The 26,163-nt window shown below is 46.0% G+C and overlaps 3 protein-coding genes across 5 annotated transcripts in view; 1 reads left to right on the top strand and 2 right to left on the bottom strand.

Annotated features, from left to right (window-relative positions):
• Positions 1–26,163, bottom strand: part of PPM1L (protein phosphatase, Mg2+/Mn2+ dependent 1L) — a 111,374-nt gene that overhangs the window by 8,366 nt on the left and 76,845 nt on the right. Inside the window, exons 3-4 of one of the 2 annotated variants that reach the window (XM_051626280.1) lie at positions 19,582–19,743; positions 7,263–15,536 (exon numbers count right to left, since the gene is read on the bottom strand). In XM_051626280.1, coding sequence (XP_051482240.1) covers positions 15,190–15,536; positions 19,582–19,743 — 509 coding nt within the window. In that variant the 3' untranslated portion in view covers positions 7,263–15,189. Of the gene's footprint in view, positions 1–7,262; positions 15,537–19,581; positions 19,744–26,163 lie in introns of those variants that run through there. The other variant, XM_051626281.1, reaches the window with a different exon arrangement.
• Positions 29–1,375, bottom strand: ARL14 (ADP ribosylation factor like GTPase 14). Its single transcript, XM_051626285.1, has one exon. It carries the CDS (start codon positions 1,373–1,375, stop codon positions 791–793), a length of 585 nt encoding a protein of 194 aa, XP_051482245.1. The 3' UTR covers positions 29–790.
• Positions 4,043–8,092, top strand: B3GALNT1 (beta-1,3-N-acetylgalactosaminyltransferase 1 (globoside blood group)). Of its 2 annotated transcripts, none has more exons than XM_051626282.1 (2): positions 4,043–4,093; positions 5,584–8,092. In XM_051626282.1, the coding sequence occupies exon 2, from the start codon at positions 5,631–5,633 to the stop codon at positions 6,633–6,635; it is 1,005 nt and encodes a 334-aa protein (XP_051482242.1). In that variant the 5' UTR covers positions 4,043–4,093; positions 5,584–5,630; the 3' UTR covers positions 6,636–8,092. The 2 variants fall into 2 exon arrangements, with proteins under 2 accessions (XP_051482242.1, XP_051482244.1); XM_051626284.1 differs by having other exon boundaries at positions 4,051–4,097.

Here is a 26,163-nt window from a genome sequence, read left to right as displayed (position 1 = left end):
ACAACCAAGGAGCCAATCTCTCCCACCTGCCCCCTCCTTTGTCCCCCACCCCAAAGACAACAGGCACCAGTGCTTCACCAGACTGATCCCACACTGGTTCCCATTGCTCCACTCTTGGCTAAGGACAGCAATCCAGTGGTGCAAGCACAAAGGAATGGGCTCATGGAAACCTGTGACAACAGGAGACCAGACCAGGACCTCTCAAACAGCATGAGATCTCAGTTTGTGGTTTGAAGAGGAGCAGATCCTGTTTGTTAAAATCTGTTAGGAGTAATCAATTCTGGAATGCAATAATTTCCAACAAGTCTTTCAGGTTCATAGGTTCTCTTGTACATAACTTAAGAGTTTCAGCTCTAAAACACTGTATTTTTACATTAAAAATACATCCACAGAGCATTTATTATGAAACAACATGCTATCTCTTGCTCTTCTTGCTGAAAAAATGACTTGGCTATTTTATGTCTTGACAAAACAACTTGAGTTAAGGATCTGAAGCACTGCTTACCTATTTTGTTTCCACTTGCTAAAATTCAGGAGCTCAACTCCACCTTTTTCCTCATTCAGTAGCCACACTTCTCAGCTGAATAACCCTGAGCATACAATCACTAATAACGTGCTGCAGAGAAGTATCTCAAAAGCATGTGCAGGTATAACAGTGTAATTTAATATTTTCAAAGTTCTTTATAAACATTCACTTAAAAAGAGTTCTCCAGAATCCAGTGTCTTCAGCTTCAGCCTGTCCAACAAAACACATTGAATAAAGTTCACCAGAAATCGATGATAGAAATTCTTAAGGTGTTTTGATTTCCTTAAAGACTGTCAAAGTCTCCTTTGATCTCCTGTACTGCTTGGCAAATGCAGTTAGTGTCTGGAGAGCTTCTGGCAAACCTTCTCCTGTGACAGCACAGCAGGGCTGCACGTACCAGTTTCTGTTGCTGCAGTACTTCTTCATGCGGAACCTCCTGGTTATTTCTTCAGCATTCAAAGCTCCGGGCACATCCTGCTTGTTGGCCAGCACCACGACTGGTATGCTTTTCATAAATTCATTCTTTAAAATGAGTTCAAATTCTTTCTTTGATTCTTCCAGACGTTGCTTGTCAGAGCTGTCCACCACATAGAGCAGTCCGTCTGCGTCTTCCAGGAAACGGCACCAGACCTGTCTCATCTTCTCCTGTCCTCCAACATCCCAAATGGTCAGTGTGAAATCCTTCTCCGTTTCAATCATATCAACATTGAAGCCAATGGTTGGCATTGTCAGAAAAACGTCGTTGTACCTGAACTTGTACAGCAGTGTAGATTTTCCTGCAGAATCAAGTCCTAACATCAGTATGTTAGCTTGCTTGACTTTGGAGTGCTTGGTGCTCTGGAGGCCCATCTGTGCCACAGTGGTTTCCCTCAGCCTTCTAAGCTGGAATCCACTGTCCTCCGTGAAGCCAGTTGTCTTTCCTCCTCCGTGAGATGAAGCGCAAAGAGTCAGGAAGAGGAGGGGGAAGCAGCAGCTTTGTGCTGTGAAAAGTCAGGAAAAGCTCTGTACAAATAGATGCGGGCTTTTATCAGCTGGATAATATGCAAACAGCATTTATGAAGGTGTAAGTTCAGTGCCAAGCCTGTGGGTGGAACGATTATGCATAACGTACCAATTGGTCACAAGCACAAAGGTTACAGTCTTGGAACATGTTTGAACAGTGAACCAAGCTTCCATGACCAGTGAAGAACTCTTCACTTTGTACAACTGTGTGTACTGAACCAGCAGCAGCCGGGGTGTACGCCTTGCTCCCCAGGCCCAGGGAACCTCCAGATGTCTGCCCTGCTTTGGTGCGTGCCCAGAGATAAATCCCTTCCCTACTGCTTCCACATCCATTGTGGAAAAGAAATTCGATATAAACACAGCGAGGAGGGGAAATCCTAAGGTTTGTCCACATTGATCAGTCCCCAAAACTACAAGGTACTTGATTTATTGGTGTGTCTTGCCTCCCAGCAACAAATTAATCGCAAGAGGTTTCTAATGGGAGTCTAGATGGTCACACGGATGCAATCAAACCATGAGCAAACTCCAATTACAAATGTGCTCTGCTCCAACAGGACCCTGGCAGTTCCTCCTCCTGCCCACTCCTGCACGAAGCTGGTGATGCTGTCAGAGCTGTAAACTCACTGAGTTGTTTATATGGACACACTCAACTGCACTCTGCAGGGTGGAGAATAAATATAGATCTTTTGATCTGGTCATTACTGAGATCAGCTACCTGAAATTAAAATTCATCTTAGCTTCATTATGCTCCAATCTCTTGTTGCTCACTGGTCTGTAATCAAGGTTTCCTTCAGGGAAAGAACAAGAAGGGAGGAAATAACAGTCTTGAGCAAAACATCATTTTTGGCCAGCATTCTAAATAGTAGAATAACAAATTATGGGATAGAAAATGCAGTCTAATATCTGAATCTCCATTGTTTTCTCAGCAGACCCATGCTGGGCTGGTCTGGTGCATACCAGCTACTGCAGTACTTGCCCTTACACCCAGACACACCAGTATGGGTTACTACCATTTGTCTTTGCTTCAGAAAACACATAATTAGCAAACAGATGTAAAGGTCTTCTGGCCGAATGAGCAGCTGACGGATCAGGTAATCACTTTGCTAATTACGACACTGGTTGTTCAGCTGTTACTCATGTTGTGTAAAATAAACCTCAGTCTTGACAGACGAGTTATAATCTGGTTTCTCTTGAAGCTCAAAGGGTTATACCAGAATTAATTGGGGGCAACAAAAGATGACAGTGACAAACTGCTGTACGTTTTTCATATTAAATAGCATGTATAGATTATGTGTAGGGATCCTCCAGGAGCAGGTCACGATGCATTAAACCAGGCAACAAAGTGTTTGCATTTCTTTATAAATAATGTACATGAAGGAATCAGAAGATGGGGAGACAGGAGACTATGCAAAACACATTGTTAACACAGTCAAATGAATCACAATTCCTTGCAAAATAGCTGTGCCATTTCCTTGAAATATGGTTATCTTGAGCAAGGGCAAAACCTCCCTTCTGCCTGGGCTGTGACAGAGGGGATGGATGGTCGGTGTCCCTGGGTCGTGCTGTGATTTAAAGGTGACTCCATTCTGTTTGCTCCGACTGCATTCGGTATTTATGGCCTCAACTGTTCTTTTATGACATGGGACTGTCACGTTAAAGACATAATACAGCAACGTCTGACGCTTTAGAAACTGATTAAATTTATTTCCAGGCCAGGGCAGCTAGCTTCTGAAGACTCCATGGTGGTGCAGCCTTTAACTGCACCCGAGGTCACACCTGAGTTTGGTTCAGAGCAAGCTTTGGTGATGCAGAGCCACTTCAGGAACCATCTCCCAGGTTCATTTGGCGTTGACAGACCAGGATGAGCTCAGAACAGAGCCAGGCCCAGCTGCACAGGCCCAGCAGGCTCTGACTCTGCATTTGCACCGAAAGAAAGAGGGAGAAATCTACCCTTGGCTTGTCCAAAGGTGTATTTGCTCTGCCGGGGTGAGGCTGTCTATCTTGCTTGTGTAGGGTTTGCCTGTATGCTCAGTTTTAAAAACCCAGAGTAATAAAACAAAGCCAGGACAGCTGATTTACCCATCAATTAATCGGAACTCAAACTTTGCACAATAAACCTTCTGTAAACGATGTAGCTTCCCGAGATGTTCCCAGCAGGATACTCCACCAGGGCTACGAGCTTTTGCAACGTTACAAAAGGTGACGCAGCAATTTCGGTCAGGCTGGGGGGGGGGGTGTGAATCATCCCCACGATGCATTCCAGTAGCTGGAGCGAGGGGGGCAAGTTGAGTTTGAAACCACCGGTCTCTGCTGTTGAATAACCTGCCAGCTAACCGCGCTCTGCTTCTTAACAGAAGGAACCAGCCGGAGCGCGAAGAGGGCGGCCCGGAACGGACCGAGCCCAGGCAGCACAGCACGGCACGGCACGGCACGGCACGGCACGGCCGGCAGCCATTTCCCAGGGCCGCGGTCCGTGCCGGGAGGCGGGGCAAGGGGCGGGCGCTGCGGGGTGCCCGGGAGCCGCGGGGTGCCCGGGAGCCCCGCCGCGGGGAGGCGGCGGGAGCGGTAGGTGCGGCCGCGGGGGGACGGCGGGGCCCGCAGCCATGGGAGGCCGTGCGGGACGGGGGCGAGGGGCCCGGGGCGGGAAGGGAAGGGAAGGGAGGGGAAGGGAAAGGGCTCCCGAGCTGCTGAGGGGAAGCGGGAAGCGGCGTGCGGGGGCAGCCGCCCGTGGGCAGGCAGGCGAGCTGCTTTCCTCTCCCCCTGCCGGGCCTTTTAAAAATTTTTTTTCTAATAAAAAACAATTAAATGGCTTTAAAACTTAATATTATTTTAGCAGGGGGAGGCAGCAGATTTCTTCTGCCTATTTTTTTTGTTTGTTTTTACCTCTTTCATTAACCAACACGTGGCGGAAAAGCCGCCGGGAGCGGAGGGTTAAGGATCGCAGGGAGAGCACGTCGCTGCCGTGTTAGATCGTCGCGTCTCTGTCGCGTCCGAGCTCGGCGGCAAATGAAGTATTTCCCTGGCAGGAGCCATCCTGGAGCTGCCTTGCTCCTGCTGCGCGGCCTGGGTTGCTGGGGGAGGCAAAACCTGCCGGCAGATAAAGCCTGGAACCGGTGGAGAACCTGTCCTGGGTAGAGCTGGAAGGACTCCAGCTGCACCCCCAAGTTCAGGCTTTTCTGTCCATAAAGAATCAAAATCCTTACAATCAGAACTTTTTCCCATTAGGTAGTCAAGGGCTGGTCCAACTTTGATCTGCTTTTGCTGCAAGCTGCTCATCAAACCTTGCAAAATGTTATTTTTTGTAGCATCAGCAGATAAGCAGTGATAGGTAACTTGGGTTGTTTTCCTCCAGTCTGTATTTTTCATATTTCTTCACTGAAAGTCAGGTTGGCCTACATAAAGAGAGAAGAACTGAGCTGATTGTTTTTATTCCCTCACAAAGCTGGCAAGTCAACACCAGATTGGCAAATCTGAGGCTTTTTGTGGTTGTAATCAATTTCCTTAAATGCATGTCAGACCATCTCTGTGCTCGTGCACTGGCAGAAACTCGGTTCCATTTCATCCTGCACATGTTTAATCCACGTGAAGACAAAACAAGTGAATCAACGTAAACTTCCTTTCTTTCCTTTCTTGAAATAAATTACACATTTTGGGGCCTCTGAACATGTTTGCTGAGTACTTTGTAGCCATCAGATCTTGGGCACTCTGTTCCCTTCCTGGAGATGTTGGTGAGTCAAAGCCCTTGTGCTGAGATCCCTGGGATCACTCTGCTTGCCCTGTGGTCTTCTGCACAGTGATCAGGTTTATGCTGAGGAGATTTCCAAGGTGAAAGCTGTGAGCTTTCAGTCCATCCCTGGATTCTGCTCATGCTTGTTCCTGGGGTATAGCATTGACCCGTGGTGTGCAGGATGCTGCCTGTGACACCTGCACCAGGGAGTCTAGGATTTGTCTTCATTATATTGCAGCACAATTTCAACTGACAGTTCAGACAAGATAAAAAAAGAGAGGTTTGAAATAATCTCATTCTGAAAACTACTTTTTCATTTCTTTTTCAGCAAGAAAGATGCCTCAGAACTCGTGGTGTGGATTTTGAAGGTCACTGATGCACTTCTGCAAAGTATTTATTGCCCGGTTCCAGTTTTGTGTCATGTATATGAGACCACTAAAATTGATTTTTTTGTTTCTGCTGGTGTTCTCTGTCATAACCGTGTGGTATGTAACTTTCTACTCCAACCCTGTGCTTGAGCACACAAACCTGATGTATTTCTACGAGTATGAGCCCGTTTACAAGCAGCACTACCTCTTCACTCTGCGGGAACGCCTCAAGTGCAAAGACATCAACCCCTTCCTGGTCATCTTGGTGTCTTCCAGACCTACGGACGTGAAGTCCAGGCAGGCCATCAGGATCACGTGGGGATCTCAGAACTCCTGGTGGGGACATCGGGTTCTAACCCTGTTCTTGCTTGGTCAGGACACTGAGAGAGAAGACAGTGCTGCAGCACTGTCGGTGGAAGATGAAAGCATCCTCTATGGTGACATCATTCGCCAAGATTTTAGGGACACTTACAACAACCTCACCTTGAAAACTATCATGGCCTTCAGGTGGGCCACGGAGTTCTGTCCCAATGCCAGGTTCCTCATGAAGGCTGATTCCGATGTCTTCATCAACACCCCGAACCTGATCCAGTTCCTTCTGCAGCTGAATTCCTCAGAAGATGTTTTTACTGGTTATCCTCTGGTTGGTAACTATGCCTACAGGGGCTTTCAGCTAAAGAACTACATCTCTTACGAGGAATATCCCTTCAGGCTGTATCCCCCATATTGCAGTGGGATGGCTTATATCCTGAATGGAAAACTGGTTCTAAGGATCTATGAACTGATGAGTCATATCAAACCTATTAAATTTGAGGATGTTTATGTTGGAATTTGCTTAAATATCCTTAAAGTGAATATCAGTATTCCAGAAGATAATAAATTCTTTTTGTATAAAATCAATTTTGATATCTGCAGGTACAGACATTTGATTGCAGTGCACGGCCTCACATCAAGTGAAATAATCAGGTTTTGGCAGGAATTGTCATCAAAGACTTCGGTTCCTTGCCCTTGAGTCGGTGCTAACATATAAACTTCAACCTGTTCCTTGTAAAAACATTGGAAGTCCAGGGCAGCACCAAACAAAACCAGAGGTGCAGAGGTGACTTGGACTGGGGCAGGGTCGTGCTGCTGGGCAGAGCTGCAGGGGCAGCTTTTCTTGGAGACATTCTCCTGTCCTCCAGTAAAAATGGTAGGCACTCACAACACACTTTTCCATGAGTGCAGGATACTTGGGGGTACGCTGTCCTGCCTGCCTATCTCTGACACTTCTCCATGGGCTCAGCTGTAAGCACAGGATTCTACCCAAGTCTCAGGGAATGTTATGAAATGTCACTGAGGAATAATGTCTATGCCAAGGAACTAGCTTTGAAGGTGCTTCCAAATTCCTACCTGCATTTTAAAAATTGCTTTTGGAACTGTTGTCCTTTGCTGCCTTCAAGTGTTTGTCCTTTGCCCAACAACCTCCTTTTAGCAACACATCCCCCCTGCAGTCCTTCTGGGAGTCTCACACCTTCTTATGGAACACATCACCTCCCTAATCCTTCTGAGTGTTGCAATCCTGTGGATCCTGCTGAAGCTGATGAGAAATGATGAAAATGTGAGTCCTGTTTCTCAGAGAAGACAAACTACTGCATCTCTGTAAAGATGGGTGTTCTAATCACTTTATTCATATCAGCAAGGCCAAGTTTTCAGTACTTTACACTTCTAACAGACAACAATACAGAATTTGCAGTTGCATTAACATAATTGTTCTTGACACATCCACTACACAGTGAAGATACTATAGTTACATCCTGTACATGGAGAATGACAGAGCACTGCCACCTTCTTGTCCTACAGCTACGGTGCTATCATGTATTTACATTTGGCTGTCTTTCTCATTGTCTCTTAGAGACAAATTAGAAGAGGTGCAGAAACCTCTAGTACCACATCTGAGGTTTCACCAGGTTTTTTTGTTACGTTGTGGTTATGGTCAGTATTGGATTTTGCTTTTCAACGCACATGGGTTTGTGATGAAATTAGAGGACGTGTTAATTTTTTTAGGTATAAAAATGAGGTCTTGGGGAGAATACTCTCTAGCCAAGTATTTCAGATGTCAGTGTTACAAGAATGTATGTTAAGGGCAAAGTTTTTAAAAAATAGATCCTTTCGGTAAACTAAATAGCTAAAGTATTGCATAACAGAGGGGAGAAGGCTGTTGTGTTCCTAGGAACAGGCACAACTACAGCTGTTCCTGTGGTGGTAGGATCTGGTGTTTGATTGTTGTCCTGTGGTCAGATCCCAAGAGCTCTGTGAGAAGTATTTAACTTGTTCTTTGACTGTTCATAGATCCTAAAAAAACCCACAATGCTCCCTTTTACTTATAGGCCTGCTATGTTCAATATTGAGAAATATATTGTCACAAGAACACTGATACTACAGCACGATTTGTATTGCTTTTTCAAAATAAATAATGTCATTAAGAAAGACTATGTGATCTTCAGAAAGTGGATAGATGAAGGAGGCAGCTCCTGATGAGTAAGGAACGAGGGTCTCAGAGCAGTGGCTGAGTGGGGCTGCCACAAACCCACCCATCACCCAGCAAGGCTGTTGTGTCTGTGCCCCAGAAGGGTGACACTGGCCATCCATCACTTCACACAGTCACCTGCCACTGTCATCTTAAGTGGCATCAATTCTGCAAGAAATTTACGTGGTCAAATACTCCTGCTCCTGTGTTGTTGGTTTGTTTGGTTTTTTTTTTTAAACCTAACTTCCAAATCTGGTTTGTATTTGAGTCTGACCTTATTATTGCTTAAAAGACCATAAAAACTCAGAGCTGAGCTAATGTCTGTGCTTAGAGCAAACAACAGGAGAGCTCCTAGCATGAGCAGCCATGCAAGAGGTAAGAACAGCTTAAGGCTGTGAGCTAATGTAAGCCCTAAAGTCAGTCCTGGGCCCAGATTTTATTGCCTCTGCCTACAATATTGGACTACAAATGAAGCCTAAACCACAGGCAAAGAATTTCCCAAATCCTAAGATCCTTCATCCGCAGGCAGGTGGTTCAGAAAGCTGTATTAAATCAGAATGCCAAGCACATGAGATTTTGCTGTGAGAAGTTTGGGGCTTTCTGACTCAAAAGGTCCGATGATAATCTGGTGGTCAAAGATGTTTGGAAGCTGCTGCTGGGTGGAGAGCAAAAGGGGTTTTACAGACTGAAATTTCAAGCCTGTTGCCCATATGTTATTTCAGAAGGGTTAAAAGGTCAAAACACACAAAGTGTTTTGCGTGCTTTCAAGAAGGGAAATAAACCATGAAATTGAAGGTGCTGCAAGTTTAGGGGCATTATTCCTTAGGATCAGCTCAGTATTTACAGGACAGAGAAGGTCTGGAAGATTTTCCTAAGTTTTGTCTTACGTTTGTTAGTTACTTCTAAAGCCAGTTGATTGTAGCTAGGCCACCACTGCCTGGATGCACACAAAATGATGTAGTTTTATTGTATTTCTTTCAAATGTAAACTACAGGCTGATGGGAGGTTAACCAAACCTGACTCGTGTCCATGGGTTATGTTGGGTGTGCTGAAGGGGGGTGGGAGGCAGAGCTTTGCTCCCTATTTGTCACATTTTCATTCACCTCCACTTCAGCCTGAGCTCCGTGCACCCCTGGGTCATGTTTTACAGTTTCCCTCAGGCAGAGGTGGTGGGAAGGAACTGGAAAAGCTTCCTGCAGCTCCTGGTGAGCTGAGCTGGGCAGGTTTTGATGCAGGTACCAGGTATGGTGTGTGAGGCTGTGGGCCACGGCTGAACACAAGGACTCTGGGTAGGAATGACAGAAAAGTTAAGTTTTCCTATAAAATAAAGACTAAAAGACAAGGCTGACCCCCAGTGACTTCTCTGGAGAAGGTTGATAGATCTGAGCTCTGTTTACCTCTTGCCTTCTGATGGTTGCTGTGCAGCACGTGCATTTTCCAGGCTGCACTAATTCCTTGGAGTTGTTTTTTGGATGTGAGACAGGATGGTGTGGAGGTGTCCTGTTCCCTCCCCCCGCCGGGCTGGACATCCCAGCCTCTCCTCTCTGGAATGTTTTCCCTGCCCTGGCCCTCTGCTGAGGAGTAAACTGCTGTCAGCCCTCAGCTTACAATACAGATAAAATCTTAAAACCACTTCTGGCTTCTAGTGAAAAGATGTTACAAAGGAGCCTGAAGAGGCTCTTATCTAGGATAACTGCAGCCCTGCTGCACTGAATGGAAGCTGTCCTGGACCCCAGATGGATTGCTTCAACCTCCCTTCTGTTATCTTGTGTGCTGGGAAGGGTGTCTGTTCATAAAGCTCCGACCTGCCCTTGCAGAGTTCTGGCTGTTCATTTCCATAACGAGTCTGTCTCATTTTGAGAGAGCACTTCCAGATACACCAGGCAGAAGTGGTTTTAGAGTGGCTCAGTGCAATATTCCCACACAACAGCTTTTAAAGTGGATTTTTTTTCAGGGCTTCTGAGCGTCCATGTCCTTAGAAGTGCTGATGCATCTCCACAGCTCAAAGGAATCCTGGGCTGTATCCAAAGAAGTGTGGCCAGCAGATCTAGAGAGGTGATTCTGCCCCTCTGCTCTGCCCTGGTGAGACCTCACCTGGAATACTGCATCCAGCTCTGGAGCCCCCAGCATGAGAAAGATGTGGACCTGTTGGAACGTGTCCAGAGAAGGGCCATGAAAATGATCCAAGGGTGGGAGCAGCTCTGTGATGAGGACAGGCTGAGGGAGCTGGGGTTGTTCAGTCTAAGAAAGAGAAGGCTCCAGGGGGACCTCATAGTGGCCTTCCAGTACCTGAAGGGGGCCTGCAGGAAGCTGGGGAGGGGCTTTTTACAGGGGCTTGCAGTGAGAGGATGAGGGGTAATGGTTTTAAGCTGAAAGAAGAGAGATTTAGGTTAGAGATTAGGCGTAAATTCTTCAGTGTAAGGGTGGTGAGACACTGGAACAGGCTGCCCAGAGATGTTGTGGGAGCTCCATCCCTGGAGGTGTTGAAGGGCAGGTTGGATGGGGCTTGTGCAGCCTGGTCTGGTGGGAGGTGTCCCTGCCCATGCAGGGGGTTGGAACTCGATGATCTTCAAGGTCCCTTCCAACTCAAAAAATTCTGTGATTGTGAATACAGGACTGGCCATTTAAACTCAGGGAAAAAAGTGCTTTATTGCCCTATAGCTCAGCCAGCTCAGCTCTTCCTTAGGAATGAGCAGACCAGACAGGAGCTGACCTGCCCATAAAAGCAGATTTCAGAACTTAGGCAATAATTGCTCCTGCTGTGAGCCTCTGTAATGGTTTCTGACAACAGTTTCAGAGAGCCTCCAGCTGCTTTGGCTGCACGTTTTGCTAATGGCATCTAGACTGTGGTGTGTAAGAACAAACACCTAGAACTTCCAGTTACCAGAAGGAAAACTATGTGAAACAGCTGCTCACCTAAGCCTTGCCTAGTCAGCACTATCTAAATAAAAGTGATTTAAACTTCAACTCAGTATCGACGTAATTGTATGTACCCTTATAGATATGAGGCCTCAGGTTTAGAAAGATAATTTATAAATATATTGCCAACATGGAGGGCAGCAGCTCTGGCCTGTACAGTTGCCAAACTTCAGCAGAATGTTCTCAGTTTTACCCTTGTGGTTTTGTACAGCCGGATGTTGGGGTGGAGACCTAAAAACCTACTTTAGAAAATCAAAGGCTGGTGAGGGTTTTTTTTTTCTTTTAGTACAATCATTACACGTTTCTCTGTGTAAATTGAGTATTAGATACAGCAGCAATGTATTAAGATTATTTAAAGCAAGGATGTCATGTATTCTGAGGCAGCTGAACAACAAAACTCCCTTCTTTCAAGGTGCATTAGTGTGTTTGTAGCAAACACTGTTAGTTCAAGCTGCTGCAGTGCTTTAGTGCCAGCTTCTGTGTTCTCAACACTTCACAGCTTGTTCGGATTTGAATTTTACCTCACGAGAATTGTAGAATACTGCCACAACAGCAGCAGCAGCTTTTGGTACTGCCCTTGCCTTCACAGGTCAGTAGACAATCCGTGATGCTCAGGGCAGGGCAGCCACTAGACGGAGCTGCGATCCCACCGAACCGGGCTGCACCGGGAGCCGGAGCCCCTGGGCTGCCCCTGGGCTGCCCCGGTGACGGCTACAGCCCTTCCACGCCCCCAGCATGGACCAGAACGACAAACTAAATGGTAGCATGTTTAAAATGTTCTGTGTCAGTTAAAGCGTTTATAATATCACTGGGAAGAGCCCAAATTCTTGTAAGTACTGGATCAGATGAGTAAGTAGAAGGTCTATTTTTTCACGCTGGAGCTATGAAAGATGCCACCTGGCAGCAGCATCAGGGTATCAGTTCTCAGCCCTGTGATGCTCTCGATGAGCAGATGTCACCGGTGGAGCTACTCGAGCTTCAGCAGCAAGACCCTCCCGTGATCACGTACACAGGAGGGAGCTCTCAGATGTGCAAGCCACCCGGAGTGCCTGTGGGATGGATTACTAAGGCAGTGGAGGATCAGCCCCTGGATGGTTTAGGTTGCATAAGCAACACGTACATCATTTAATCTTGTCAGCCGACAGCTGTATGTATCACGACAGAATTTGGCACAAACTGCATGAAAGTTCCAGATGTCCAGAGTGGGATTACAGGCTGCCCAGAAGGCTTCTAGCAGGGAGTAGGCACTGCTCTGTGTGTGGAAGACTGCAGGAAGCCTCTCCTCTCCAGTAGTCCTCCACCTTTAAAGCTAAAGTAGCTGTAGCTAGTTTTTAAAGTAATTAAACCAAAAGTCAACAACCCTACCAGAGATCACTGCCATTAATGCCTTTGGCCAGGGAAGAGCTACTGGAAAGGTGGGAGTGTTGCAGAGAAACCTGAAGGTGCTAAAATAACTGTTGTTGCATCTGCAGACACCTGAAGGTTGAAACAGGGGTTGGGTAAGGGGCTCGATGGGCCTGCGAGTGACAGAGCAAAGGAAGCCTGCAATGAATATCCAGACACATCTGCAGAACAGTTCTGGATTGCACTGCACTGTTTTCCTAAATCCTGGGAGCATTCCAGAGAGAGCCACCCCCCCACTGCCTCCTCCCAGTTTCTGGTGAAGCTGTGAATACCTGTGGTTCTGCCATCTCCTTGCCCTGTCTATCCAAGTGCTGGAGCAAGCAGTGAGTGGTGCTGAGGGCACCCCTCAGCCATGCTCCCAGCCCCCAGAACGTCAGCTGCAGGAGGCTCAGTGCCAGCCCTGAGCTCTTCCCTGTGATAGCTTTTTGGAGCTGACCATTGCTGCAGTTCCAAATTTTCAAATGCCTGTGCAGGGTTGTAGTGATGTCCCTGCTGTACAAGTGTTTCTCTGCTTTAAGAGTTCTGTAGGCTGCTGGCTGTGAGTCTTCTGTTCCCTGGGCAGCTGTTGTGACAAACCTGCAGGCTGGTGTCCTACAGTGACAAGCTAGTACCAAGGAAACACCCCCTGTGAGGGAGAGAGGAGAGGCAAAGGCCCTGTCTGCTGCTGGAGCCCTGCTGAGGGCGAGATGCAGCACTCCCAAGGAAACACCACACCAGGGGTTCACTTCACAGCACTCCAACCTCAAATACCTTTTCAAAATAAAATAACTGAGGCAGTTTGCAGATACTAACATTTCCTGTGAGCTGCTCAGTTTAACTGCAAAGTTGCATTTAAAATTCACAGAACGCTCTGTCCAAGAGACTTAAAATGTCCAAAACCTTCCCTACTTCTGCTTTCCACTTGCCTGCTCCTCAGAGTCAAGGGGCTCTCCCCAGCGTCTGGGATGAGAAGAGGCTGCTAAAGGCTCTGCACGTTTGGAGAGCACTGCTGCCAGCAAGGTATCCCATTAGGAGTTGTGGTTATCTCCAAACAAACCACAGGAGCGAAGTTTGTTGGGGAAGAGAGAACCTAGGAACAAAAATTACCAGGCTAAGATGGGAATTCCTTCTCAGTCAGAGAGCAGAATTTGTGCTCTTTCGTTTTGCCTGGAGGGCCATCACACCTGCTCAGCTCAGCACAGCCAGGACAGGTCATGGTGCTGGGGGAGCAGCAAGGCCTGAGCCCAGAAAGGCCCTGGGGGGGTGATGAGAAACAGGCAGCTTTTTAACCACAGAACAGTGTCTCCTTACCCACGAAACAGACAGTGTTCATTAATGCATTAATCCCTGATTCACCTCAGGACCCAAGTGCTGACAACCTCCATCACCTTGAGGACAAGGGACTTCAGTGGATCATCCAGGATGATGTTTTGCAGGGGGGGGGCGGAACCCCGAGCATTATTGTGAGACACGATACAGATAACAAGCCATCCAAAACACTAACCTCCAACCCCAGTCCTGGCTCTGCTCCTCTAGCACCCCCTGCCTTGTCACTCTGCTGCTGCTGTCTCTTCATCATGAAGCACCCAGCCAAGTTACCAGATGCAGAGCAAACTCAGGCTGTCATTGCTCAAATTCACAGATTCCAAAATACAATTAAATACTGAAAGGTAGATCTAAACATAGTTTTACCTAGGTTTAACACAAGCTTTTGTCTCTACAGCGCAATGACACTACCTGGCATTTATATATCATACCAAGAAACAATTTCTCAAGTGGTCTTCCCCTGGATTAATACCACAAATTAATCTGCAGTGGTGCGAAAGGTCTCTCAATAGGCTTGACCTCCACCTAGATAGCTCTAAAGAATGCCTTGTTTTGATTTATTAGTTTTCCAAACAGTCACCAACAGAATCAGTTTTATCTTGTATTACTTCCTTTCCATGCCTATGAAAAATCCATGCCAAAAAACTAACGTAGGGGTGAGTCCCAGTGAATGCCAGACATTCTTTATCACAACAGAGCTAGTTTTTGATGTAGAAGGTGTCAGACCTCATAGGATTTTTCCAGGGTTTAACATGAGTGCATTTGAATAGAATATGGCATAGAAGAAACGTTATTAGAGTAATGCAGAGCCTGAATAAACATGTGGCTTCAGGTAATGTGGTAACTATACCTAATCACATGCTTGGCTTTATTTAAGGAGGAGGTTAAACAAGGTGAGGGAGCCAGCTCTGTGGCGGCAGGCTAGTGGTTGGCTTCTCTTCCTCCTTCAGGTCAGTAACAGGCCAATAACTGCAAACCTTTTCCTACACAAACCTCATCACTGCAGATTAAAACAGAAGAGATGAGAACCATGAGTGCATCACTCTGAAGTTCCACAGCATCGTTCCTGTCCCTGGCTCTGGAGCAGCAGCACTGCCCTGCCCTGCAGCCCAATGACCCCCTGACTGCCAGAAACAAGAGGGGAGGAATCAAATGAAAAGTCTACAGAGGATTTGTAAAGAATATTCTGAAATGGAAGATTATGGTTGGCTTCTAAGGAGGAGCAAGGTCACAGGAGACAGGTACATGTGAACAAACTTAATTCTTATAATCACCCAGGACGAAACTGTTGTATTGCTCCTTTTGTTAAGCAAAGACCAAAGGGATCTGTTCCTTTTGTGTGAATCTTAGCAGTATTTCCTAGAGCTTTCTACTATGTTTAAATTGTAAGAGTTTGGTTTAAGTTCAGAGTGAGGCAGAGAACCACTGGTAATTACTGTTCTTCTGTTTTGCTGCTATTCCTGAACTTCACCACCATCACTGTGATGTTATCAGGACATCCTCTGTAAAAGGACTGTAGAACTATACTCTTGGCACCGAAGTGTGGTTCATCCAAGCGTTCCTTGATGAATCGGACAGCTTCCTCGTTGCTGAAAGCATCCCACAGCCCATCTGAGGCCAGGATCATGAACTCTGGCTGCAGTTTGTCCAGGTCAAAGGTAAGGATATCAGGGTCGGGAATGACAACATTGAGGTTCTTCAGAGGGTAATCTCCTAAGGAGCGGGACATGGCCAGGATCCCCTGCACGCGCCAGGAGCCATTGAAGCTGATAAAACCACCTGGAGAGAAACACCAACACTTAAAGCAGTTCTTTTTAAAGTCAAAGCACTTCTCTGGCTTCCTGCCAAACCCACCCAAAAATTCATCCCGTGGTATGCTGAGGTGTACAGATGTCAGATCTCTCAAAAAAAGAAAGAAGTGGGAGATGATCCTGGAGCGCAGCAGGGAAGAGCTGGACTGTGGCTGCCTGTGCTGTCAGAAGAGCTGATGCAGGACATGGGGGGATGGCTCAGCTTTCCAACCAAGCAGCTCCATGCTCTCTGCTCCCCCAGAGACACTGACAGCTGACTTCAGACAGGTATTACTGCACTACACAACTGCCTTCAGAAGCTTCATGCAATGTTAAGACAAAAAAGCTGAAAGCAAAATCTTTATACTCTTGGGGTAGTAAATGCTTCCTTGTCCTGTGTAGCTCAATGTTTTCCCCACGTCAGAAGATCTGTGATGGAAACAAGACTGAAAATGCCCTGCAGTAGGACTCACAGCTCACTTTTAAGGCATAAAGCAAAGAAGCAAGTGCAAAAACATTTATAGGCTCCTCTATCCAACTGCCTTGAATGAGCCATGTCAAAAGCAGCACAAACCTGTTGTGAACAAACCAGTAACAAAATTTCACTCTAAGTCAGAAAAATGCAACTTGGGATCTGACTGATTGATTTTACCATCAGTGGGATTAAAGCTGTGCCTCTAGTTGAAAAGACATTATTTTATTGAGGGGTTGCTTCGAGTGAGATACTGAAATGGATGGTGCTGACACAGCCAGCACCTGCCTGCCACAGGCTGGTGGTGCCCGGGGGGAGGGAACAGCCCCAGGCTCAAGGTCAAAGACTAAAATTCCTGTGCATGCATCTGCTGCCACTGCCTGCACTGCTTCACAGCACTGTTCCTTAACACCCATGGCAAGTCAGCTGAGGACAAGTAATTCGCAAACATGGAATGTTAAAATGTACTGCAAAATGAGATGAACTGTTGTCTCTTTTTTATCTGCAAGCTGTCAGCTTTGGTGTTCTTATAAATCTCTTTGTTCTCTGTAGTTACCAGAACGTTTTCAGCTCTGTGCTTCAGCCCGTGTGTTATTTGTCAGACTCTGATATCTTGTGATGGCATTTTCACTCCTGGTTGGCTGATCTAATCTCTGAATTTCTCCTGCTTTCAGATGAAACTACATTTCATTCAATGATTCATTGGTGTTTATAGCTTCAAACTTGATTTGTGTTAAAATCAGCAGAAACAAAAACTTTTTAGCTGGGTGTTTTCATGAACTTCAGGGAGTCTCCATTATGGAGAAGTTTCCTTCCATAGTCACAAGAAGACAGGGCTGGTGACCCTCCTGCAGCTCCTCCTCTTCACATGCAGACCAACCTCACCCAGCTGTTGCTGCAGGTGTTGAGAACACCCTGGCTGAATGTTACACAGCCACCTACTCACCAGTCTGGGATGGTAGTAACTAGGGTGTAATCATGTGTACATACTGGAGTGACCAGGGAAGCCAAATGCCACTAAGAAGAGGCACTTTTGAGGAGACATTTTACACACAGTGAGAGGGCAGCCATGCCTGCCACGTCCCTGTGTGTGCAGGAGATGGCTGGTACTGCTGCCTCTGCAGGTCCTGCTTTCAGGTACAAAGTGACTCTCGGGAGCCACTCCCACGTGGAACCTGAGCTGAATTCCTGTGGTTTGCTGAAGTGTCTGTGGGCCCTTCTAGTATTTTCTTTTATAAAGCCATCCATACAGAATACATAACAATGCTCATGGAAAAGCAAACTCTCTGCAGCGCTGGCTGCCCCCTCAGAAGAAAAGGCATTAAAGAGCCAGAATCCTTCTGACAATGGCACAAACATTTTCTATGTTAGTGAGAGCTGAGCTCAGAGGATTATGTTCAAGGTGACTCAGATTTCTAGTGGTGACAGTCACCTTGTGGTCTACAACCAAGTGTTTCTTCACAAGCCAAACCCATGGTTGTCTCAAGGCTGCTGTCTTACACAGATACCAGACACATCGCTCAGGCTCTTGATCAGGAAAAGATTCCTTGTGTTTTCCAGGGAACCCAGCAGCCTTGTGTCACAGGACATGCATTCCCCTATCCCACAGGCAGGGTCAGAGAGGTGGGACCCTGCAGCACTGGTGGGTGTGCATCAGCCTCTGTGCCAACACCAGCCAACACCAACAAAACCCCACGGCTGGGTACCCGTCACCTCTCACTGCGCCACTCCCAGGAGAGACCTGAGTGGTGGCTTCTGGGCTTCCTGCACCAGAGCTGCTCTCGGGTCACATCAGGCTGAGAAATACAAAGTTTGATCCAGGCTGTGGGTTGAGCAAGAGTTTGTGCACCTTTGCTGTGAGGGGGGAAATGAAAGGGACTGAATTCATGCCCTGTCCACCATCAAGCCACCAGCCTCCTTAACATCCATTGTGGCAGTGGAAAATGAGTTTGGAGTTGTCATCCCAACGTTAAGGCCCTGCTGAGATGCACACAGCACTTTGCTCTGAGCTGCTGCTTCAGGGTGCCCACAACTGATTTATACCAGAGTGAGGTTTGAAGGGTATTTTCACACCCGGGGCTGTGTGGATTTAACTTTTAAATGAAATCTAATCCCACTAACACAAACTAACGCAAAAAAATGTAAAAAGATGCAGCAGGAGGATAAACTGGATTGCATGTATGTGTGTGTCCAACAGCCCTGTGAGGCCGTATCAGTCATGATAATATAATGAGGCAGTAAGTCACATTAATTAATTAAGTCTCTAGGCTAGCTAGAACATTCCTTCTTTAGCTGCAGACAGTTATAATGCTTGTCTATTGAATTCATTTCTCCCCAACAATCCAGGTTCACCTTTCTGTGCCATAAAGCCTCACTTCTACACTAAAGAAATACCTGCATAATGTTTTTTTTCTCCTAAGTGAAGGGCTTCTCTAGGTGAACAAGTGCACAGGGACCCTAGGCTTGGATAAGAGGGGAGCAGTTCTACAGAAAAATCTCCAGATTTTATGGAACCATCCCCCAAGTACAGAGGTTGAGAGAAACTGAGACCAAGATTTTCCTGTTCTTAGGATCTGTATTATTTTTCTTCCTCTTTGGGGAACGTACATGGCCTGAGCTCTCTGTCTGGCAGCAGGAAGGGTCCCCACTGCTCTGACACCTCCAAAGCAAACAGAAAGCACATCTTGCCCCTCTACAGGCATTTGTGCTGGTGGGAACATACTGATAACCTGTAGGTTTTAAAAATGTTTTACACTCAGAGAAAAACTTATTATTTCCACTTTCCAGAGGAAGCCTTGGAGGCAGAGGGGCACTGCAACCCTGGAGGCAGGGCTCGTCGCTAGGTTGAACACAAACGAGGGACTTTTTTTTCCTTCATCAAATCACTAGCTGCTGCAGGCTGCTGTGGGAGCCAAACCAGAAACAGGTTCAAAAGAGACTTTGACAAATTCATGGAGAACTGGCTATTAAACTTGATGATCCAAATGTAACTTCTAGCCCAGGAGGTCGCTAAACTGACAAGTGATGAAAGCTACAAAGATTTATTGCAGAAAGGTTTCTGTTTCTTATATTCTATCCATATACTCCTGCTACAATTTACATGTTTGTGCTCCTTAGCAGACTCTATATGGGCACAAAAATTAACTTTGTTGAATTAGGTTCATGCTCTGCTTATTTTAGGAACTAAACCTCACTGAGCTTCAGACCCAGCCTCTCACATCAAGGCTGCTGATCCTGTTTGGTGTGAAGGCTGCTGCTCCTGTTTGTGAACTTGCTCCCTGCAGAGATCAGAGGGGACCTGGCCAGGACAGCCAACTGGCTGTGGAAGATGAAGGCTGCTCCTCTTCCAAAAGCTGGCTCATTAAGGGATAGGTCAATCTTCTTCCATTTCCCTCTCTGCCCCATGACATCCCTCTGAAAAGTGCTGTATTAATAATGGAAGATTTTATCTGCTGATGCCTCGCCCTGGTGATTTTCAGTCTCCCTCAGGTGAAAAGTCTGTATTATTGACAGAGCAGAGAAGAAAAACCTTCAATCCAAAGCAAAAAATGTTACGACTCACCAGCTCTCTTAATCCTCTTCCTCTCTTTCAGCTGGTAGGGCTTGTGATCGTGTGACAAGGGGATGGCATTCCCGTCCTTGTCACACAAGACTCCTCGCGAGTCACCGACGTTGGCCACCGTGAGCTCTTTGTCTGACAACAGCGCGATCAAACAAGTGGTGCCTGGAAAACACAGCAGGGAATGGGAAGCAAAACAAATACGTGGGGTGTGCACGTGTACATATATACACAAATTATGAGTAAGAAAATGTTCTTCCTATTAATAACGGCAGAGAGGGGCTGAAGTGGGTGGGGTGTTCCCCAGTCTCTGTCTCCGAGTTGGCTTTTTCTGAGGAGAGCAGTAAGAGAAAAGTACAGATGAGCCCCAGAGCCCACTCAAGACTCATGTGGACTGAAACTACTGCACGAGTCAAACAGAGCTCCCTTCCCTCATCCCCTCCAGAACTGAGGTCAGGGGTTGTATTTGTTTTAATGGAAAAGCAGAAAAGATTTGACATTTTTAATTACTTTAACCTCTAAATGCACCAAAAATGTAATTATTCCTTGACCACCATATCCAACAGGCTTAGTGTGTGTTGGCCAAGGTGGTGGAGTTTTTATTTTCCTCATTTAAGTGATGCAGAGTGGAATGAATGTTGAGCAAAGCAGAGCCCACTAAGACCATGAGTATTTTATATTTTCCCCTTCCAGCTCATGCAATCTGTATCCATAAAACCTCCAGCTATTACAGATATTCTTTGCATGGCCTTTGGACCAGATGCCATGATTTGTATTTTAGAACAGAAAGATGGTAAGTAAGTTTTTAGATACACACTAACAAACTTTAAAAAGCAAGATGCCTGGCCCTCAGTTCAGATTGTACAGTGTTAAAAAAACCCAAACAGTTACACAAAGCATTCTAGGATCCTTCAACAGTAAATAAAATTAACTTCATGGCTTATGGCTTTCTTTTCCTTCCAGGCAGACCAGAGAAGCGCGTGGTTGGTTTTTCACCAAAAAGCTAAAATGGTCTTAAATTCTCATGGCTGCTGCTTGTTGCGGGGCTGTCCCAGCCCAGAGTTAAAAGCCATGTCTTGCTGCTGCCAGGTCAGTATTTGAATATCCCATGACTGGTATAAATAAAATAGCCAGTAATAAACAAGTTTTGTTTAGATGCACTGTGTTCAGAAGATTTATTTTTAACTTCATGGTCTGTCTTGCACAGCTCAAAACTAGAGCTATTTTTTCACAAGACAGGCATATATGTATATATAATTTTTTCAATTTGACATATTGCAGACCTAAATGGATCTCGTTTCCCATTTGTTGCTAAAACCCCTTGCAACTGCATAATGTAATGGCTTAGCCAACAGCAGGACATGCAGAGGAACCCATCCACCAGGGTCACCTGAGGAACCCAGCAAAATGAGCTGCTGCTCAAGAAACATCTCTGAAAGCTAAAGGAGATGGCACCAAAGGGTGTGTAGAAGGCTGTGAACAGACTCTCACCCCAGAGGACTTGGTGGTGAAAATACCAGTATCCAAACTACAAAGACAACAAAATGATAGTGAGGGTACAACATGCCATACTGGGGTGCAGCTGGTCATTGGAAGAGAACAAAATAGGATTTAGCATTTGAGGTCACCTGAACAAATGCTGCAAATGCATGAAGCTCTGCTGCAGCAAGAAACTACACCAATAAACAACACCCCCTCTTGCTTTTATTGATGCAAACTTCCTTAATGAGTGTCCAAGCAGTGCTGTGCTGATAACCTGTGAAAGCCTGGAGGGCTGGTACCTGCTGCAGCTGGTCTAACAGGCTGTCTAAACTTCAGAGAGAAAAAGAGTGGTCACCTTTGCCATTTGGGCTGAAAACAAGACCTGTGAGATGTTTTAAAATGGGGGCAAAAGTTAAAACCCTGCTGGATGGGAATATAGAGCCCAAACCAACTCCAGAATGATCCTGGTGTGCTGCAGGAGACCCACACACTGCACACAAGGCTGCAAACCTCTGTGATCCACCACCCAAGTGATGCTTCCTTCCGAAGAGCAGAGCTCCAGCTTTACCTCTGGCTGCTGTCTTGGCCTGGTATTTGCATTTGTAAATTCAACAACTCTCCTGTGTGCAAAACCACCCCACTGCTCCACAGACTGCCTTCCCCTTTCCTGAGACACCAGCACAGGGTGTATTTTTTGCAGTAGAAAAACCCCATACATTTCCTAGTAAGGAAAATATTGCAAATAACACCCTACGGCCCAGGCGTTCAGCAAGTAAAGTGCTTCACATACATAGTCATTATTACCATGATTTATATAAAAATGGTAACTTTGAACACAGTCTTAGTTATATGATCTATGTGAATGAAAGAGAACGAGCATCTGAAGTGGAAGATGATTTCCAAAGTGATTTAGGAAGGATCAGTTTTTTCACAGTCCCTGACTAATGGCTGGGCTATCCTTAAGTCCCTGACCTTCTGCTACTCTCAGCCATTACATGAGAAACCAAACTTATTTTACTTCGCTTTCTTTTCCATCTATTTTTATTTCAGTCATTTAACCTTGTGTAGAGCTAGAAAACACCATGCTCCTGTCAGCTGCCTCAGATTTAATGCAATTGCACAATGGAAAATTCCCAACATAAAGGGTCCAAAATTGAGAACACATGTTATATTAGTCCCTCGACGCGGCTGCCCGAATAATGCCCTGCTGAGCAGCTTACCAAGAAAATCACCAGAAAATTTAAAACCTGTACTATATTGGCTGCCGAGATAGGGGTTTTTTTCTGTTGTTTGTTTGCCTATTTTTTTTTTTTCAGTCAGGTAAGATTATTGGTGTTGTGTTTTAGCATCAGACAAGGCACCTTGTAAAAGTCAGGGCTGCGGCAGCTCTCCTGGTGCTTAGATAACTGCTTTGTGGGAAGGAGAAGGCACCAGAGGGCAAGCGAGGCTTGAGGAACACATTAGAAGGCATTAGAGACCCCAGGCACAATCCAGCTCACCCTGAGGCCCATGGAGATCTCCTTCATACGTGGTGTCAAAAATCCTGCTGATGCCTGGTTCCACATCCCTGCCCGCAGCTCGGGGTGAGGACCAGAGCTCCGGGGCTCTGGGTGGCCCAACCTGGTTGACATTCCCCCCCTGCTCTCCCTTCACTCTACTCCATTAGCAACAGCGCAGCTCATCTCACCACAGCCTCTCTTGCCTTCTGTTTTCCATGTCCCTCATGCCCCACAGGTTTCAGGCCATCAGCACATGTAACTTGTTCCCTTCCTCTTCCCCCTCGTCGCTCTCTTTGACCCTGAGCTTCCTGAGGAATCCCACCTCCACCCTGTCCTTACCGCAGGCTTTTAAATGCTGAAACTCCCCAGCCAAGGCTCTTCCTCCTGAACAAATGTGGTTCCCACACATGCCTTCTCGCATTCTCCAGTCCTCCCCCACCTTTTTGGTGGCTCTTGGCACAGAGTCTCTTTCTCAGACAAAACTGAGAACTGACATTCCGCCTCCTACGTTTTAACGATTGCTTTTAGCCATTGCATGTGCCGAGGGTGCTCGTGCGCTGCCTGCTGTCCACCCGTCTTCCTCCTCTAGTGACTCTACTTTCATGTTTCCATTTGTTACCACCTCGTCCCTATGCTTCTCTGGCTCTTGTCTTCTGCAGTGCGTCTTCATAACACCCCTGTAAAATACCACCATCACCCTCAATGATTTCCATGGCTCCCACTGCTTTCCTGCCCCACCTCGGAGCTCTCTGAAGACGCTGGTAGCTGCCCCTGCCACTCATTGCCTGGCAAACAGCTCAGCCTGCTTTCTTTGCAGATGTTTACCCCAACGCTTTCACTGACCATCTCCCACAGCCTGCTTTGGATGGGATGACCTCAGAAGCCAAGAACATCATCATGCTCTTCAGAGAAACCAACACTGTCCTCTTAACATTTGGCCTAAAAGCATGAAACCCCAGGGAGATAAAAGTTACATCAAGTCTCGCACAGGGAGGGCTCGTGCCAGCTCATCTGCATTTTACAGAAGCTCTAAGTGTTAGGAAAACAGTCCAATCTCAACTCTGAGAAAGACTGCAGAGGGGGGAGGTGGGCTCCACCAGCTGGGGCTGTGGTGAAGCTGTGGGGAAAAGGATCCCCATAACCTTATTTAGAAAGGGAGTATCCCAGGTGCCTGGACCTGCCCCACACTCAGCCACGGCTCTCGCAGGCCGTGTCCATAGGCTCAACTGTAGAGCTGGGGAAAAATTCCATGTAAAATTTCTATGTAGCTTGAGCCCTCCACTGACAGCATCTTTGACAATAGCAGCAGGATCCAAGCAGCTGTATCCCTATCCAGGCATTAAACTGACACTGGAATAACAGCTCCAACCAGTCTTCCCTCAGAACTGTGCAAAAAGCAGGATAAGAAAAACTATTCATTTCTATTTACTCCCCAGCAGCGACTCACACTATATGCAGCTTCTTTCCCATTTATAGACATGCATTTCCACTTGCCTTACAGGGACTTTAAATCCTAAACAATAAGAATCCAGCAGTTTTTAGGGTAGATATGTGACATTTTTATCATTAATATTGCTGTCCTCTGTGCCCATCTGCTTCAACTCCTCCTGTCGAGACCAGCCATGTGTCTCCTGAATTTCTATTTTACATGCTCTGCACACACCCCGCAGGCAATGCAAATAAAACTTTGATTATAGCCTGTGGAGTAGGAAAGACTGAGAAAAACACCCTAAGTAAGTAAATGAGGGAGGGTAAGGGAGTCTCTTGTGTTCCAGTTGCCAGGAATATGGATAAAAAGTGATGTGAGACCATCACGATCATGGAACACCACCTCCGCATGCCCTCCCAGTGACCCATCAATTCTAATCCAAAGACATAAAAATAAATCTAATTATCCACTGCTTATCTATAAGATAAGCAGTGATAAAACCAAGCAGCAGACATTCACATTTTGTTCATGCTATGGCACAAGGGGAACTGTAGGAACCGCAGGGGCTGAAGGCCTTTTCTTGCTCTGATGCTCCCCAAAGCACCGTGTCTGCACAGGACAGAAGGGACAAATCAGGTACTGGAAAGAACAGCTCTCCAAAATGAAAACAACATGATCCCAACAGCCTGTAATTAGGGTGGGATCACTGCAAAACCTATTGGTGGGATGGATCTTTGGCTAGATCCCAACAACCTGTGTGCCTCCTCCTTGGCTGGTGTCAGATCTGACATGTCATTTCTCATGTGCATTTTTGGCTTTTCTCATGACACTGAGCCTTCATCAAAGATTTTGTGTAAGGTCAAGCTAATTGTGCTCATCAGCCCTTCTTCGTTCTTTACTCATTTACAGGTTATTGAAACGGTTAAATACCTACAAAATGGCTTTCAGCAGAAGCTTTGCAGATTAGAAAAAATGCTACTATAATCTCCAAAAGATACAATTTTGGTAAATTACAGGGCTAAATGCCTGTGAATAAAATAAACTGCTGATCACTCACAATACCTTTTAAAAATACATCTGCATTTTTCAAGTCCCACCTTCTTTTCCTCAAATGTCTTGCAGGGTATACAGGACTGAACTGCCTACACATCACCCAGGCATCCAGCCCTGAATCCCTCCAGTGCTGGTGTTTCCCACCAATAGGCTGGACCTGCCCTTTCTTTCAGGGAACAAAACTCTACTGCGGAGGTCAACTCTGTAAAGCACAAACCTAAAAAAAAATCATGCTGAAAATTCAAGGTCTCATAATTCCTTCATCATCTCAACATAACTTTCCTCCCAAAATTAAAGTAACTCCTTCTCTTAAAATAGATTAAAAGAAACAGCTGATTCTTGGAAAGACACAGAAATTACTTCAAATGCTTATAAGGCTGTAGCTTAATTTCCACCACAAAACAATCCCTACCTGGCTGTATGCAGTACTATTGTAAGATTTTATATTTGAAACAGAGGAGCATATTGTATTTCTGTTAGAAATTGTACTGCTGCCATTTTATCTTGCACTGTGTTTCTGACAGATCCTATTATTCTGCCTAATCCACAAGTATGTATATATATATCTCAATCCTGTTTTCCATTCATCATATTATAATCACCATAGTGGGGATATTCTTATAGATCGACAGATCAACGTTCCAACTCAACTGCGTAGAAGAGTTTTCCAAGTAGAAAAACAAGAGCTGGAAGGGAGTGTTTGTGCATCAGATAACAGAAGTTAATTTCTGAAGCATGGAAACCCTTTTGGGCAGGCTCTCCATCTTCCAGGCTGCTCTGACATTGCCCCATCAATACGGTGGTAGAACCGGGACACGCTCCCACCTCGCCCCATCCTGCAGCCTGGAGATTCATTCCTTGTCCTTCTGAAAAATCATCTTAATACAATGGGAAGCTCCATTTCTGTTCAAAAGTTGATCTCTTGGCATTGCTCCCATATTTATCACAGAATCACAGAATTATTAAGGTTGGAAGGGACCTTAAAGATCATCAGGTTCCAACCCCCCTGCTTTGAGGGGGGAGACTTCCCACTAGACCAGCCTGTACAAGGCCTGCACCTGAACATCCCACTCAGCCATTTAATCCACTAGAATTAGAAACATGTTAAAACCAGTTTATTTT

This window comes from Apus apus, chromosome 8 (assembly GCF_020740795.1).
Source record: "Apus apus isolate bApuApu2 chromosome 8, bApuApu2.pri.cur, whole genome shotgun sequence".
Taxonomy (NCBI): Eukaryota; Metazoa; Chordata; class Aves; order Apodiformes; family Apodidae; genus Apus; species Apus apus.
This window is presented reverse-complemented; position numbering and strand designations above follow the sequence as displayed.

What these genes read in the sequence shown, in the direction of transcription:
- B3GALNT1 (XM_051626282.1), top strand. Translation starts at nt 5,631, where the DNA reads ATGCACTTCTGCAAAGTATTTATTGCCCGGTTCCAGTTTTGTGTCATG.
- ARL14 (XM_051626285.1), bottom strand. Translation starts at nt 1,375, where the DNA reads ATGGGCCTCCAGAGCACCAAGCACTCCAAAGTCAAGCAAGCTAACATA.